The sequence below is a fragment of the Protomyctophum parallelum genome (genome assembly GCF_964188405.1).
Source record: "Protomyctophum parallelum genome assembly, chromosome: 17".
Classification (NCBI taxonomy): Eukaryota; Metazoa; Chordata; class Actinopteri; order Myctophiformes; family Myctophidae; genus Protomyctophum; species Protomyctophum parallelum.
Window position 1 is genome coordinate 32791541 of NC_139719.1, and position 16976 is coordinate 32808516.

The window sequence follows — 16976 nt, forward strand, 5'->3', positions numbered from 1 at the left end:
CTCTCTCTCTCTCTGCTCCGTCAGATTAGCTTTATTATGGATATCGTCGCTGAGAACTATTTTTTCATTATTATTTTGGCTCGGCCTTTCCTTCTTTAGCGAACCTAGACCGAGTTGCACAACAGCGGTCCCGTCCACCTCCCATTATACAGGAAAACTAAAAGTTGAATAACTCCTAATCTACGGAGCTCTCCGTGGTTTGGTCAATTAGGGCGATGTTCGGAGGTCTTTGCTGATTATCCGGTGGTCTAGATGGAAACATTGGTGCTATCTAGAGCAAGGATGGCTATATTTTAGCTCGCTAGCATTATTTAGCACAAGATGGACGCCCACAACATCTGTTTCTGTGCTGCGTGCGCAGCCTCACAGACCGTGGCAGTCAGAAGTTGGATTTGCGTCCAGCAGGTGGCAGCCATGTCACATACTTCTCTCGTTCCAATTTCACACATGCGCACACCACTCGTGCTCACACATACATACAGGTATACATACAAACAGGTACACGGACATTGCTGGATGTAGGAGTGGTTGCACCACTCAAAAAGGGGAAAGGAAAGAAAATGTATAAATGTCCAGCAGGAGGCTCCTTGCTGCTAATCGGTCAATCTCAGCATTAATTAATTAACAAATTAATAATGAATGAATCTATGGAGCTGTGGTCAGCTCCTCTTCCTTCCCAGCGGTGCTTCCCGTCCAGAAGTGCCTCATTTCGCCCCTGCTCCACGCCACCAGGGCGGCGCCGGTCAGGGTGGAGGGCACGAGGTAGAGCAGCGCCGGCTGCCCCTTGCCCGACAGCAGCATGGCGGCGAACGTGGCCAGCATGCCCAGGAGGTAGGCCACGCAGCAGGACAGGAAGTAGACCTTCCCGGAGCCGACACGCTGGTCAAACCGGCTGCAGTACGCCACCAGCAGGCCGGGCACCACCATGTCTCCGTAGCCCAGGATGGAGAAGTGTGTCCCGCACGGCGTCCCGGCCAGGAGGCGCGGCACCATCATCACCACGGGGAGCCTCTCGGTGTCGGCCGCTCCCCCCAGGGCCACCTGCTCCATGACGCTCACCCCGTCGGGCGTGAAGAGGGGCGTGACGAAGACGAAGAACACGTCGTACGCCAGCAGCAGGCTGAACAGCAGCGAGCAGATCTTGAAGCTGGACAGCGGGATGCTCTTCACGGAGAAGCAGCAGAAGGCCACGCCCAGGACGTTCTGCAGTGTCCAGATCCACGCCTCCTTCCTGTGGACCAGCCAGACGACCACCACTCCCACGCAGCCCGCCGCCAGGAGGGCCGAGCGCACACAGACACTCACCCGGCAGACGGGGAGGTGCAGCCGGCCACAGCCCAGACGCTGCAGCGCGGCGTCCACACAGCTGAACAGAGCGCTGGCCGAGCCCACACAGAACACGCCGATGACCACGTAGACCAGGGCGCCATAGAAGTAATACATGAGCAGAAGCATGACGCACAGCATGGCCACCAGGAAGAGCACTTTGAGAGGCGTATCAAAGCCGTTCTCCTCGTCGCCTCTTCCTCTTCCTGTGCCGGAGGCTCCTCCCACCTTGGCCAGGCGCTCTCTCTCGGCCACCCCACTCCAGTAGCCCCCCAGGGCCACCGTCGTCACGGAGATCAGCAGAATGACCGCCACACCGGGGTCTAGCCGGGGCCGCGGGGGGTCGTACAGCCTGGCTCGCATCCCGCCGGCTCCGCCCCCAAATAGCCGCCCTGCGTCCAGGATGTCATCATACCACATTCTTACCACGGGAAGGCGGGGCTTCGCCTGCGTCGTCCGATTGGCCAACGGAGGAGGAGAGAACTTGCCGTTGGCTACGATCAGAGCCGACGCCCCCAGATCTTGGGCGACCCGAGCCTTCTGGCTGACCTCACACTGGCCCCACATCACCACCAGGGCGGCGCCCTTCACCGCCTCTGGATGTACCCCGTGGGGTGCGTCGCACAGTGTGGTCAAGGTCAGGTCCAACAGACGATAGTCCACTGCGTCTTCCAGAGTCTCTGACAGCTTGTCGCTCCTCGTGGGATCGTAATCAAGGCAATACTCTTTACCGGAAGACAATGATCCATTTGAAATGTGCAGTATTGCCTCTTTGCAGCTTATCTGCGATGACAAGAAGATCACAGCTAAAAGAACAAGGATGAGTTTGATGTTTGCCATGTTGGTGAAATGTTCACCAGCTCAGACAATCTCGTCAGCTTTGAAACAAACGTTGACACAAAATATATAGAAAGACACTCTAAAAGTGCTAATGACAAAAACAGATCCTTGTTTTCAGTTTATAAGATCGTGAAGACACAAACTGTTGCCATGACAAAGTCGATTTGCACGAAATGAATTTGTCATGATTTATGACCTTTAGCTGCTTGACCGGGTGATAAATCAGTCACGTCAGTCGTCAGGGGTTCTCAACCTGTGGTTGCGGCCCCTCTGGTTTTTATTTTTGATAATTATGATAATTAACTTAGGATCTCCATTGGTGTCTCCTCTCCTCTCCTTGAGTGATGATGACACAGCTGGTGTGAGAACATGTAAAAACGCTAACAGATAAATTCATATAGGCCTAGCTAAGTGTTGGGATAATAACTCGAGTTACAGATGCAAATGTTAGGTCATTTTATGGGCAGTTGGGCGTGTGCACATTGCATGCATGGTCAACGCCTGTTATTAATGAACTAATCACTCCAAAGTGTGTAGCCCCTTATGGAACCTCCCCCTCCCAGTTAAGGCTACAAAGTGTGTTTGTGTGTAGCTTCTTTCTCTGCTATATTGTAGGCTAGCTAGTTTGCATGATTTTTGTGGGAGATTTCAAAATATTTAATAGGCTTAAACGTTGGTCATGGACGGACTTATTTAAACAAGCACAACAAGCTACTCTGTTGCTACCTTATGTTGTGTGTGCTGTGATCGTTTCGGACGGAGACCAGACAGTCAGAGACCCATGTTTCTGTCTGTGATCATGTGAGGACGTGTATTAACCACAAGAGGGAAGCAATCGTCCGCTAAAACACACGCAGTGGAATTTCACCCTGGATAAGGTACAAGCATCTCTTCTTGCGTTCCAGCAGCAGAGGTGCCAAAAAATGAAGCGAGGAAAAAGCCGGAGGCTGACACTTTCTCCAGGGTGTCCGCCGCAGGGAACCCAGCGCTGAGAGAACGAAAGGCTTTGACCAGATCACTGAAGCTTGTTTTTGGGACTAAATCAGGAGGCTAATCCTCACTACTAGGCTATACTCAAAGGGCCGAGGAGCGCTCCGCGTTTGGATTCCACAGCAACGCACCAAGTGAGTGTGATGCCACTTTTAGCTTTCTTTCATTATATCTTTCTCTCTCTCTCTCTCTCTCTCTCTCTCTCTCTCTCTCTCTCTCTCTCTCTCTCTCTCTCTCTCTCTCTCTCTCTCTCTCTCTCTCTCTCTCTCTCTCTCTCTCTCTCTCTCTCTCTTAGATTAGAGTGATAATCTATAGATTAGTGCTTGCCTGCAGCGAGTTTATTCTCAGTAATGCGACATTTTGGCTTTCTATGGCACTGAAATGAAATGGAAATGCAAAAGAAGTACATCAAAGAATTACAAAATCGAGAGGATTTTTTTCCTAATAAATTAGCCCAATCCCCCGTTGCCCTAAATGTTGTCAAATGTCTCTCTGTACATTGCTGGTTCATATGTTGTAGGGAGAAGTTGCTTTATCTGAAAAATAACTATCAAAACTATGTGGTTATTTTATTTTTACTCTAAAGGCATAATTTGTGACGGTTTGGTTTGTGAGAGAAATATTTGTAGTGTTTTTCTGTGGGTGTTATAGGCCTAGTATAGGGAGAGTCTAAACTAAAGCAACAAAACAGGTTGAGACAGAGGCTATATGGAAACAGATGCACACATCACATGATGAATAGAATACAGGCTGAACTTAGTGAGGACTGAGGAGAACGGTTGCAGAGGGAGTTCCGATCAACCGGAGCTGAGCTCTATGATGGACGGTTGGTTCCCCCTGCGTGGACAGCTGACAGCAAGCCGTCAACCAGGACAGAAAGGGCAGGGGAGAAGATAAACTAACAATTAAGAGAAGAGACAGAAAGAATGTTTAATCAGAGTGGTGCAAAAACAGTGTTCAAGTGGGTTGAGAGCAGAGGAATGATGACGCACTGGAAAGCAGATGAGATGTCCGACTATAGTATAGTTTGATGGGTGACTGAAAGCTGCTAATTAGCGTTTAATATAGGCCTACGATAATGGCTATACCATTTTAAAAGTGCGGTTTAGTAGCACATATTTAACATAAGCCTATAGCTGCCAAATATGAGGAACAGAATGTAATATATTAAAGAGTTAAGAGTATAATATAATTGAATAAATTGACGATTATGTATTACCTTATTATTATTATTTTTAATAGTGAGTAAGGTTTTGTTTTCTCCAATCTCCATTGATTGTCAAAGGGCAGTGTCTGTTATATCAACGATTAACCATTGCGCCATGAGCACCCCCAACGCGCGCACACACACACACACACACACACACACACACACACCCACACACACAGAGAGAGAGAGAGAGTTGGTATGTTATTTTTTAATTACCCCGCAAGTTAGAGGGGGGGGGGGGAATATTTTCTCCATCTTCTGGAGAAGGAGCTTTAGTTTTTTTGTGACAAAAAGTGGCTGTTCCCCCCAGCGGATGGTACAGTATAATACAGCAGGAATGTTGATCAGCTTATAGCCTACCAAGGAGTCAGGAGGCGCAGAGGATTTGACTGGCCCAGCATGGGTGTCTGCTCTGCTGCATGCGGCTAATTATCCACCGGTATGGGTGTATACTGTATAGAGACCAGGCTCCACCTGCAATAACACACCGTCCACTCCGGGCCCAATGATACATACGTGTGCTGCGTGGACAAATTAACAGAGTTGAACAAAAACACGACGCGGTTCGTTGGTGGTGTTTTGAACCCAGCTTTACGCACGCCTTCTCCGTGGCGCACAAAGAAGGCGCGCACTCCCGGTGACTGTAAAGTAAGGCTACGCGACATTAGCCGCCCTCCATTAACAAATGAATGGCGAGGAGTTATGTACGTGTATAGGGGGGGGGGGGGGGTACTTTAGACGTGCAAGTTCATGTGCGGCTCTCTCCACGGGGCCTGTGGCACGGTCACGGTGACGCGGTGGCCAACTTTCTGTGCCAAATAAGGCCCAGTTCCCGAAACGACACCCCCTCGCAGAGTGTGTCTCTGACACCAACATCCTCAGTGGTTCTCAAAGTAGGGTGCGGGGACCCCCACGGGTTCTTGCGGAGGGGGTCCCCAGCAAGCAAAATGTGTTATAGCATCAATATCAAACACCGCGGATATTGTGTCCCTGCCACTTAGCCTTTTCATAAGGGGGTCCGTGGCATACATATACATTTGTTGGGGGGTCACAAAGTTTGAGAACCCCTCCCCCGTTATAGCATGTTGTGTTCACCGAATAACTGTCCTAACTTGTTGCTAAAAATACTGTCCCTTTGGCAGCCTTGACGCACTGGCGCGCACTAATACATCCAAGGTTTGTTGTGTGACTATTATTATTATAATGATAATAACGTTACCACCACAATGTGCATCTGCATCTTGTTTTCTGCCAGCCTTCTCTCGCCCCACAGCTAGGTTTGAGCACGGTGTTGCCAGATTGCGCGGAGGAAACAAGCAACCAGGTCTATGAAAACAAACCCAAAAGAAGCGACTATAGATCAGTCTATATAGGCCACATGTTTACTTTAAACCTATACATCTGCTATTTATAAACAAAATCTTGAATTTTTGGGAATATATTTGAAACATTTTAACAACCCAAATCTAGTATGGGGTCTGCCTCTGGGCCTTGGCACAACATATTGTCCTGTCCACAGGACTCATACACATTCATTTGGGGTTCCTTGACATGAACATGCAGGAACCACTGGCTTAAAGGAAGCATACCAAATAAAAAAAACTAATATTTTCAAGTAAACTTTACAGAAAAACAAGCCCAGCAGTCAGATGTTCTGATTAATTGAAAATGGAGGACCCTTGTGTTATAGCAGCTGTTGTATTGACCCCATGTACTTCCGTTGAACTGTGCTCATTCTACAAACTGTTAATACAATTTCCAATCGATCAATCAGTCGCTTATATAACAGTGGTTTTCAACCGTGGTCGCGGGGACCATCAGTGGTCCCCAGCTAAATGATGGAGAGTTGGTATAAAATGGACCCTTATCTGTAACTCTTACGAGCGTATAATGAAACCAAATGTACCCGTATGCATGGTGTGCACAGATGGACACTAGGGGGTGCTAGAGCACCACCTGCCCTTGCCCCTGGACAGCCCTTTTGAAGGATTTGTTTGTACAGTGTACAGTATGTGGACGATGGTGACATTGATCAATTCGGGAGGTGGACGCTTTTCAGACAGGGCATTAGTCCGACATTCATCCGCATGTCGGACTAGTGTTTACGCCCGTGCTTGCGTTTTTTTTATAAAAAAAAACTTCAAATATAAATATCACACTATTAAGGCAACCGGCCGGTTCCACGCGCTGCACAAGGTGCCCTTTTTCACTTGAGCACCTGCCCCTCTAAATGTAAAAAGCAAATTATTGTTAAACATCTGCATTAGGCCCTACTTCATTTAGTCGATAGACTCGACGACACAATTAGAGAATGTAGAAAAATTGTTATTTTAATCAACGTTTGCCAAACAGCATGGAATTGTGGACAATATCTTATCCAACAACAACTAAATATTCTTTCGTTTTGGGTCTGAGAGGCTAAATCTCATCAAATGGTGGTCCGTGGCTCAAATTCCCATATGAAAAGGGTTGAAAACCACTGGCTTATAACAAGCGGACATGGCAACCGTGATTTGAGCAGGTTCAATGTTTTGCGCGCTCATTACAACCACCATATGGTTGCCTGTGAAAACATGGAGCCGTGGGGCATTCATTTGTTACCACGCGGCACACAGTAACAAACAGTCAGTAAAAAAACGGAGGTATTTGTTGTAAAAATGGAACCATGAGCTCGTGTTGTTTTGGAAAAAATAAATATTTAGGCTGACTCGGCGTCTGACACAATTGGTTCTGGAGGGGAGTTTATTTTCATTCGCACGTCATTCACGGTATTTTTTAAGAAGACATAAATTATGCGAATGACAAGTTAAAACCAAACAAAGTCGTTGAGAAACGCTTAAATATTTACGGATTTATGTCGGAATGATATAGCCTATACCTCTGTCTCTCTCTCTCTTACACTCACACACACACACACACACACACACACACACACACACACACACACACACACACACACACACACACACACACACACACACACACACACACACACACACACACACACACACACACATCAGTGTGTAAAATGTGGGATTGATTTGAATGGGGAGTAGCCTCTCAGCCTGTCTCTGTCTCTCCTCCGCTCTCTCTCTCTCGCTCTCTCTCTTCAACCTATACGGGACTCCTTTCACTTGGTCCAACGCGCACTGATGGGCGCAGTGATTCACATCTTGCTGGGTGTCCCCCTCGCTCAAGAAGACATATCGTCATTTGGACTATTTCACATGCTTTTTTTTTCCTGCATGCACCACTTGTCCCATTTTAAAGTGAGGCGAGACTGAGAAGACTCTTTTTTTTTAGTGGCATTTAGAGAAACAGAATTGCCGACAGAAGAACGAACGCGGTCACTAGACTATAATTGATTTGGATCTCATTCATCATCCGATTTTTCGTTTAAACACGTACAGAGCGACAGTTGCGCGCTATAGCAACACTTGGGTAAGTTTCAAGTTTCAACGGTCATTTATTGTCACTATTCCTATTTCCTGTTTATAAGGTTATAGTGACGCATGTGTAGTAATGTTTCCGAGGAAAGCAGAAGTTTCAGTATTCAATTACGCGCATCCCATTTACAATAGGCATTATAGACTGATATATATAGCTATAAGGGCGTAATGTAGCCGAAAGTGCTCGCGATGATGGTCCATTGCCCAACATTTGTTTTTAAATGAAGACAATTACTATACTGTTAATAGATTGTGGCTTGGTGGTATAGGCTATCGTATGGCAGTATAAGTAGGGGGTTCGCCACGGAATCACCGGGGCGCACTGGAACAGACGGACAGGTGGGCGATCAAAGTGCGCTCGGTGTGAACTCTCCTCAGTTTACAACTGGCCCGTGGGTCGCGGGGGAAAGAGCGAGAAAAACAGCCCGCGACGGGGATTTAATATGGGTTACAAGAGGTAGGCTATGGAGCCCGTGTGTTTTAATAGCAACTCGCAGTCCGCGCCAAGTGTGGATGCCAAAGCAAGCAGCACGCTTCTCGGTTCCCGTCTTCAACGGCACTGCCCACGCCAAGTCTCCCAATGCGTTTGTCAATTCTAATATTTTCCCTTGGCTTTGACGCCACCGCATACATATTGAAAAACATTTGTCCCGCGAAAGAACAGAGGGGGCACATTTTTCCTGCCACAAAGTGCTACCAATAACTTTGAAATACATGTTTTTAAAACTTGCGTATTTTTTTTTTCTTTCTATATGGGAGAAAGATCTTCCTAAATTAAATGTAGCCTAAACGCTATTAAATTAATTTAATTTAGGCTATAGGCCTACAGCTGAACAAATGAAACAAAAACGACCACTTATTGCCAGATAGAATGCGTTCACTCCGCTCTGGCTTCAGTGAGGATTAAATCGATGATGATAATAAGCGTAATCTTATCTGACACAAACTCATTGGGGTCAAGGAGGTGTGACAGGAAACAATACCCGTTGAACTCCAACCTTTCTTAACTCATCTGGCTTTTCAAAGGAAAGCGAGAGCTCTTCCAAAGAGGAGACTGATTATCTTAAACTGCTTGGTTCTCAAACGTTGTCATTTCAAGGACACAGTTTGATAAGCATTTTGACCACCCATAACCATTTGTACACTGAGTGTTACAGACCTGTAATTTGGGTCCTGTTCTTAAGTGTGAATGATTTAGCCGAGGACCCCCTGGAATACCCTCAAGGACCCCTGGGGGGCCCCAGACCACACTTTGAGAACCACTGTCCCTAGGCCTATTAGAAAATAGAGTGAGCCACTAACCCACTTCTCATTCTCCCACAAATGACTGGAATCAATCCAGACAAAGATGGTGTCTGAACAAGTAGTTCATTCTCTCAAACCAAGAACCCCCAAAATGACCTGGCTGTGGACCCCCATCTAAATTTTGTGCCACGGACCGTAGCAATGCTACGAGTTAAAAATGTTTGCTTAAAAAAAAAATATATATATATATCAAAGGTTTGCACACATTTTCAAAATAAAATAGCATATCTACATTCTCATAGCACGGTTTGAATAGCCAAAGTGGTTAAAGTGCATGGTTAAAATGATTGTGACGCTATAGTAGTGTTGTCTTATTAAAACTACTTTAGCTGGGGACCCCCTGGTGCCCCCACAAGGACCCCTGGGGGTCCACGGACCCCACTTTGAGAACCAATGGTCCAAACACTGTTCACTTAAGTCGGAGCATGAGGGGATTGTCGGCAGTCAAGTGCATAGAATGGCAATATTTGATGTCGATTATTATCCCCCCCCCCCCCTCCCTCTGGTGGAGAGGTGCGTTATTCATCGGGAGAGGGGCCGCCACTTCCCTGTGTTTGTGAATTAAATTAATCATCATTATTTAATTGCATCACGTTGTGCTTCCACCAATAACACAGTGTGGGAGGTTGAGCCAGAAGCCACTAAACTAGAAAGTCATGGTGAAATCCAAGGTAACTGCTCACTACAGGTTTGTGTGTGTGTGTGTGTGTGTGTGTGTGTGTGTGTGTGTGTGTGTGTGTGTGTGTGTGTGTGTGTGTGTGTGTGTGTGTGTGTGTGTGTGTGTGTGTGTGTGTGTGTGTGTGTGTGTGTGTGTGTGTGTGTGTGTGTGTGTGTGTGTGTGTGTGTGTGTGTGTGTGTGTGTGTGTGTGTGTGCGCGCGCGCGCGTGCGCGATGAGCACGGGGTTGTGTACACACATGTGTGGTGTTTTGTGAGAGAAGGAGGAGGGGTTGGAGACGGAGGCAGAGTTGCTGTAACGTAACCAGATCATTTTCTCTGCTTTGAAAAGCAGGATTCCTCAGTCAGGACTCTTGGCTCCTTCCACCTGAGCGAGTAAAGTCAACACATCCAATATATTTTTCTTTTACGGTTTAAACAGCTTGACGGGGGAAAGGAATGCTAGATCTCTCTCTCTCTCTCTCTCTCTCTACTGTCTCTCCGTCTATCTGGCTCTTGCTATCTTCTCCCCGTCTCTTGGTGGTGGGGGCTTATGCTTAATTTATGTTCTGTCGTACGATGTTGTCGCACGCCAAAAATACGTATATGTATGAACCAGTCTTTAATCAGCCATTGCCTTTGCGGCGATAACTGTTTGACATCAACTGATTGAAGCATTTGGGTGTGCTTATAGCCCTGACCTTGATGGAAGTAGAGCAAGCATATATTAGCCTTCATATCACAGTCTGTTTGTCATGGACCCTCATACTGAACGTCTTTACCGCCCAAATATATCAGTCCAATTTGCCTTGTCTCTGGAAGGTCGATACTACAGTTTGTATACACGACTTGTTCTAAACCAGGACATACAGTAGGTGTAATTTTGATGCTTCAACCATTCGACCTCTCCTTTCAAAGAACTAAAAGCAGAATGCTCTCTCTTCTTGACATGGAGTGTGTGTGTGCGCATGCACGTGTGTACGTGCTTATACGTGCGTGTGTGTGCGTGTGTTCGTGAGTGTGAACACATATCCGTGCATATACCTACATTGTTATAATATCTGCATGCCATGCACACGCCCCTTGCCGTGGGATGAGGATTGAGGATGAGGGCATAGAATCTGATGTGCCATCCCAGCATTTCCTGCATGTGTCAGCCACACACATTTCCTCCAGATGCAGAAGGGTGTGTGTGTGTGTGTGTGTGTGTGTGTGTGTGTGTGTGTGTGTGTGTGTGTGTGTGTGGTCTGTGAGAGTGCATGTGCATACCTTGGTGCCCACTTAATACCCATCAGCTCACTACTCCTCTCATACTGTACTTATAAGTGGACAAACGGTAGACGTCTTGCGTGCCGATAGCAGACCGCAGACCGTGTGCAGGTGTCACAGCGCTATACAGTCGATTTATCCCAAGGAGCTAAATGGATTTCCCTTTGGTCCATGACTAGTTATTTACTCAGCGGCGGTGTCTGATCCTCCCAATGCTATGACAACCATGTGTTCTGTAAGCCGCGAGCTCAGCTCCTCTGCTCATCGCAGTGACAGTGAAACAGCATGCGGGCACAGAGGGCAAGCAACAGTGGTCGTGAAATAGCGGGCGGCTGCCATAAAGTAGGTTTCTGCCAGCTATCATGCTAACTTAATGAAGTCGCTGCAAGTAACAGACAGGTCGTTTATTTGGTCCTCTACACATGCAGTGGACTGGGAGGCCTTTTGTCCTTTTGGCTCTTACTTCATAAGCGTGCTTTATTATGTTGCCATGCTGCACTCCTGTCTGGAAAAGCAACATCGCCCTGCCTGATAGGGAGGATGAGAAGCAAGGACAGCGGCGAGTGAAGAGGGGAGTAAGGGATGAAGGGGAAAGGGTGGTGGCGCATGATTCACCAGCCTTGGCAACCTCCACATGTGAGCAAGGTCAAACAACCATGGATGTGTGCATGTGCACTCCTGTATATGGCCGTGCGAATATACCAAACACACTATAGAACGCAACGAATGCCAATGTTTTGACCGACCGTTAAAGTGTTAGATTGTAAAATGTTGAAATTAGCCAATCTACAAGCTCTCAGTGTCATTTGCTATTTTTAAGACATTTGAACATTATCACCTATAATGACTCCAAGTCAAACTGGACAAAATAATTGGGACACTGCAGCATAATAAGATATCGATGTCGTCAAAAAGTCAAATATTGGCCAATATATCGTCCAAAACAATATATTGGCCTGGTTATACCAAACACTTAATAAAATGATTTGCAATTTCCCCCACCATGCAGTTCAAAGTGGGGCCTTGGCTTTTGGCTGTGGGGTGAAAGCTGCTCGTGTGCAATGGAAAAAAAACAAAAAGCGAGCAGCTTTCCTGTCGGGAGGGCTTTTTGGGAAAAACCACCACTCTGCCTACCGCAGGCAGCCATCAAAGGGCTTTGAAGGAGGTCGCACACCCCTCTCCCCTTCTCAAATCAACCCTCTAAAACGAGCCACTTCCTCTCATATCCAGGAACGGCTCACCTGACTCGCTTGCCCACCACCGTCCAGAAACCACACATATTCAGGTTCGGGTCTCGTTCCTCCACTCGAGGAGGAAGTGTCCTTCTCCCCTCCCCTTCTGGTCACCCTATAACCCCCCCACCCCCCCCCCCCAGCGTTCCGTGCACGTCTTATCGTCTTACTACATCCCCGTGGTGTGGCCTTCATCTGACGGCCAACTCCGAGAGGAAGTCTGCAGTTCCTCATTCGGGCCGCCTGCGTCTCACGGCTCTCTGGGTGTCATCATCTTTTCTTTATCCCATCTTGACAACACATGTGAGGGAAATATTCCTTTTAAATGAAAGCGAATCGGGCTTGACATGGAGGGGGGGTGGCTATAAATGTTTTTTTCTTCTTCTTCCTTTGGCGGCAGCCCAGACCGCTGGTTATGGAATGAACTTGGCCCTCTAATTAGCAGAGGCACGGTTGACGTTGACTCGGTGTATAAAACGTATCATACGTATGGTATTTGGACTGTTGAAGCTCGTTGAGGTGATGTGACTCACACAGACTGAAGCTCGTTGAGGTGATGTGACTGATCCACTGATGTCCATCTTGTGTCAGTTAAGATGGAAGGTGGTTGGACCCATTGATTGTCCACTTGTCGTTCCTTCCCTCTCCTGTTGTAGAGCAGTTGTTCTCAATCATTCTTTTTTTTAATATATATATTTTTTATCCCACGATTTTGTAACCCATTTTTCACCCCTGTGTCAATCATCTAATGTGATCCTGGGCTCTACACACCCTCCACCAACCTATTCCCCATATATGGGGGACAAGGGGAGAGCAACGGACTTGAACTCATGCTTCCTTCATGCCTGAGTGTCCAAGTTGCTCCTTTACACCTGACAGGGGGGAGTTTCCCCTCCATCAGGCGCCCCGGCTAGCCAGGGGGAGGCAGTTTAGTGACCAGGATTACTGCATGTTTTTTGTGTCAATCATTTTCATGTCAAGCACCCCCAGATTGATTTGTATTTGACCGCAGACCCCCCCCCCCCCCCCCCACAAGAGACTCATTTGATTCTAAGATGGCATTTGCAGTGTTCCTGCATAAGCATTCTCTTTGAAGTTGTACACACTTTACGAGTCCTGTTTATCTGAATTTAACAACTGCTAATTGGAGTTTTATTGTTACTCACCACATCATATACCTCTATATTATTCCCCAAACTGCCACAAATCAACCTCTAATCTTTAACTCCGGAAACCATGAGTCACTAATAGATTGAAAAATGTCTGGCTGCTCATGTTTTCCCCTTCCTCTGAAAACCAACTCCACCAGCAAATGTCTCCCCCCAAAAAAGCACAGACCCTACCAGAACACTTCATTAAGAGAGAAAGAAAAATACACCACAACTTGTGCCATCAGCGTTTCTCACTTGCCTTTGTAGTGAAATGTATATGTACACAATGCTGAGCATGGTAGCTTAGCGCTGCTTCCTGTCTGGGTCTGTGAGAACCAGCCTGACCTCGCGTTCCACCCCTATGTACCGCCTGTTCGGTTCTGGATGGGGTTCCATTGTTTTTAAACCACCAGCGTTGGACCAGGCCGGGCCGGCCACAGAGGCTATTGCATTCCACTCATAGACTGTAAAACTACTGATTCCACTACTGGGCGTTTTTTTTCTCTCTCTCTCTCTCTCTCTCTCTCTCTCTCTCTCTCTCTCTCTCTCTCTCGCTCTCGCCGCGCTCTCTCTCGCGCTCTCTCTCTCTCTCTCTCTCTCTCTCTCTCTCTCTCTCTCTCTCTCTCTCCCCCCCCCCCCCCCCAGTGTGGTGTGATGGTGTACCTGTCTAAATACTTTCTTAATGTCAATGAAGTCCACCCACAACACCAGAGGGAGCTCAACAAACCATGTGAAACCCAGATCATTAAGACATGTGAATCCCTTGACTCCTTCAAAACCGCTCTCAAAGGGCACCTACAGACGGTTGCAATTCAAAACTGGCCCCCGTAAAATCTGAATCCCCCCCCACCCCTTTCTCACCTCACTGTATACTTTATTTTCCCCTTTTTACCTCCTTTATGATGATTTCCTGTTGTTGGCTATATAGAAGTGTATATTGGCACGTCTCACGATGTTATGATGACTTGAAAACGGTGGACCCTCCTGTAAACAAGTGTAATGCTTTATGGTGTCGTCCACTCACAGTTAACAGTTTTTGTTGTTGTACTTGAAATGTACTGTAATTCTGCATACTGTGAATAATTACTTCAATCCACCAATCAATGGAGGGTGACAAAGAAAGAAGGGAACAAGTGATGTCTATAAGCTAGCTGGCTCACGACGGCCCACCGTGGCCCCGAGTCCCTCACAGCGCTCTTATACGCAACAGGATAGGTCTTATACACAGACCCAACAGGATAGGTCTTATACACAGACCCAACAGGATAGGTCTTATACACAGACCCAATAGGATAGGTCTTATATGCAGACCCAATAGGATAGGTCTTATACACAGACCCAACAGGATAGGTCTTATACACAGACCCAATAGGATAGGTCTTATACACAGACCCAACAGGATAGGTATACATCGTCGCTTCGTTAGCACAGTAACGGATAGCCAGCGGTTAAAGTTGCAGCTGGTTGTCGCAAGCTGATTGTTGTGTTAAGCAAAGGTCAGCGTTTGACTGGCAGCCCTGGAAAACGACCCACGATTATTTTGACAGGTTGCCGTTTTGCTAGGATCTTTTACATCGGAATGAGGCTTGAGTGAAAATCAGCAGAGAATTTTCAGGTTATAACCTTTAAAACACAAACGCATGCATGCGCACGTGTGTGTGCGTGTGTGTGTGTGTGTGCACATCCTCAGAGCTGACATGAACAGCCTTTATACATTTGTCAATGATCTCCCTGCTAATGATGCCCTCAGCTGTGAGTGTTGACCCCCCCCTGCCCTCTATCTCCCCCCCATGTCTCCTCCTTGCCCCCATCCCAAAGCCCTAATGAATACCAGAGAGGAACTCTGTGACCTTCTTACACCCCGACCCACACACACCCACACGCACACACACGCACACACACGCAGACACACACAGATGCAGCCATCGTCAGGTTATGTTCAGGCCACTAATACCTGACCCCTATTACTCGAGAGCTGTCAGTCATGGATGTCTGTGTGAAGTGTGTCAGAGAAAGGAAATGCTCTAATGTAGGGACTTGGATGATCGTTGAAAAGTGTGCTTTCTGGACAGTAGTATAAAGAAAGGCAGGTACGCTAAGTCGAGAAGGGGATATACGGTATACAGTATAGTATACTGTATAGTATACAGTATAGTATACTGTATGCACTGCATGCATGTATATATACTATATCTCTGCTGTCGGGAAGAAAGCATGCACCTGACTCCAGAAAGTTCATTTTTCATCCTCAACAGTTGAGTTAGGTGGTCTCCTCCCGACAGCAACGATATTATATCTATACAGTCTCTTTCCATGAGGATGATTATGATGACGGACAGCTTATTACAGCAGCCCTCCATGACTCTGGGCGGCTACTAACCCCACCAGGGACTTACTGTAGGGCAGGATTGAGGGACAGCAGGGCATCGTTCTGGGTCTCAACTCAACCCGGGGCCACCGAGCACACAGAGCCCTACCACCCCACCTCGCCAGAGCCCTACCACCCCAGAGCCCTACCACCCCACCTCGCCAGAGCCCTACCACCCCAGAGCCCTACCACCCCACCTCGCCAGAGCCCTACCACCCCAGAGCCCTACCACCCCACCTCGCCAGAGCCCTACCACCCCAGAGCCCTACCACCCCAGAGCCCTACCACCCGGGCTGCCAGAGCCCTACCACCCCAGAGCCCTACCACCCCACCTCGCCAGAGCCCTACCACCCCAGAGCCCTACCACCCCACCTCGCCAGAGCCCTACCACCCCAGAGCCCTACCACCCCAGAGCCCTACCACCCCAGAGCCCTACCACCCCAGAGCCCTACCACCCCAGAGCCCTACCACCCGGGCTGCCAGAGCCCTACCACCCCAGAGCCCTACCACCCCACCTCGCCAGAGCCCTACCACTCCAGAGCCCTACCACCCCAGAGCCCTACCACCCCAGAGCCCTACCACCTCGCCAGAGCCCTACCACTCCAGAGCCCTACCACCCCAGAGCCCTACCACTCCAGAGCCCTACCACCCCAGAGCCCTACCACCCCAGGCTGCCACAGCCATACCACCCCACCTCGCCAGAGCCCTACCACCCCAGAGCCCTACCACCCCGGGCTGCCAGAGCCCTACCACCCCACCTCGCCAGAGCCCTACCACCCCACCTCGCCAGAGCCCTACCACCCCGGCAGAGTGGCTCAGCTGTCCCTCTCTCTCTCCGCCCTCCACCGGTCCTCCCCACCCCTGCTGCACCACCCACGCCCAGGCCAAATAAAGCCTCTCAGCAACTCCTGTTTTCCTAATCCGTGAACTCTGACAGAGGAGCCTTTGCTTGAAAGAGAGACAACTCAACATGAGATGATCTCCCAGTGACAGGGAGAAGCTGAAAAAACGTTCCCCGGAATGCCTCAGCGGAGACCACCCTCTCTCACTCACCTTCCTTCTGGTTCCTGTTCTCCGTTCTCTCTCTCTCTCTCTCTCTCTCTCTCTCTCCCCCCCTCACCATTTTCTAACAACCACCATTGCCCCTCCTCCTGTTCCATTTATTTCCTTCCTTCTCTAAT

General features: G+C 48.2%; 2 protein-coding genes across 3 annotated transcripts in view; one reads left to right on the forward strand and one right to left on the reverse strand.

The window, feature by feature from the left end:
- Positions 1-645: 645 nt before the first annotated feature.
- On the reverse strand, positions 646-2166 carry LOC310874710 (signal peptide peptidase-like 2A; the record flags this gene model as incomplete). The annotated part of the gene is made up of 1 exon (XM_083787574.1): positions 646-2166. The coding sequence occupies one exon, from the start codon at positions 2164-2166 to the stop codon at positions 646-648; it is 1521 nt and encodes a 506-aa protein (XP_083643700.1).
- Positions 2167-3189: 1023 nt separating this feature from the next.
- Positions 3190-16976, forward strand: part of ntn2 (netrin 2) — a 64451-nt gene continuing 50664 nt past the window's right edge. The window contains exon 1 of one of the 2 annotated variants that reach the window (XM_083788270.1): positions 3190-3290. The gene's annotated coding sequence lies outside the window, so the exon portion shown is untranslated. Of the gene's footprint in view, positions 3291-7515; positions 7808-16976 lie in introns of those variants that run through there. The other variant, XM_083788269.1, reaches the window with a different exon arrangement.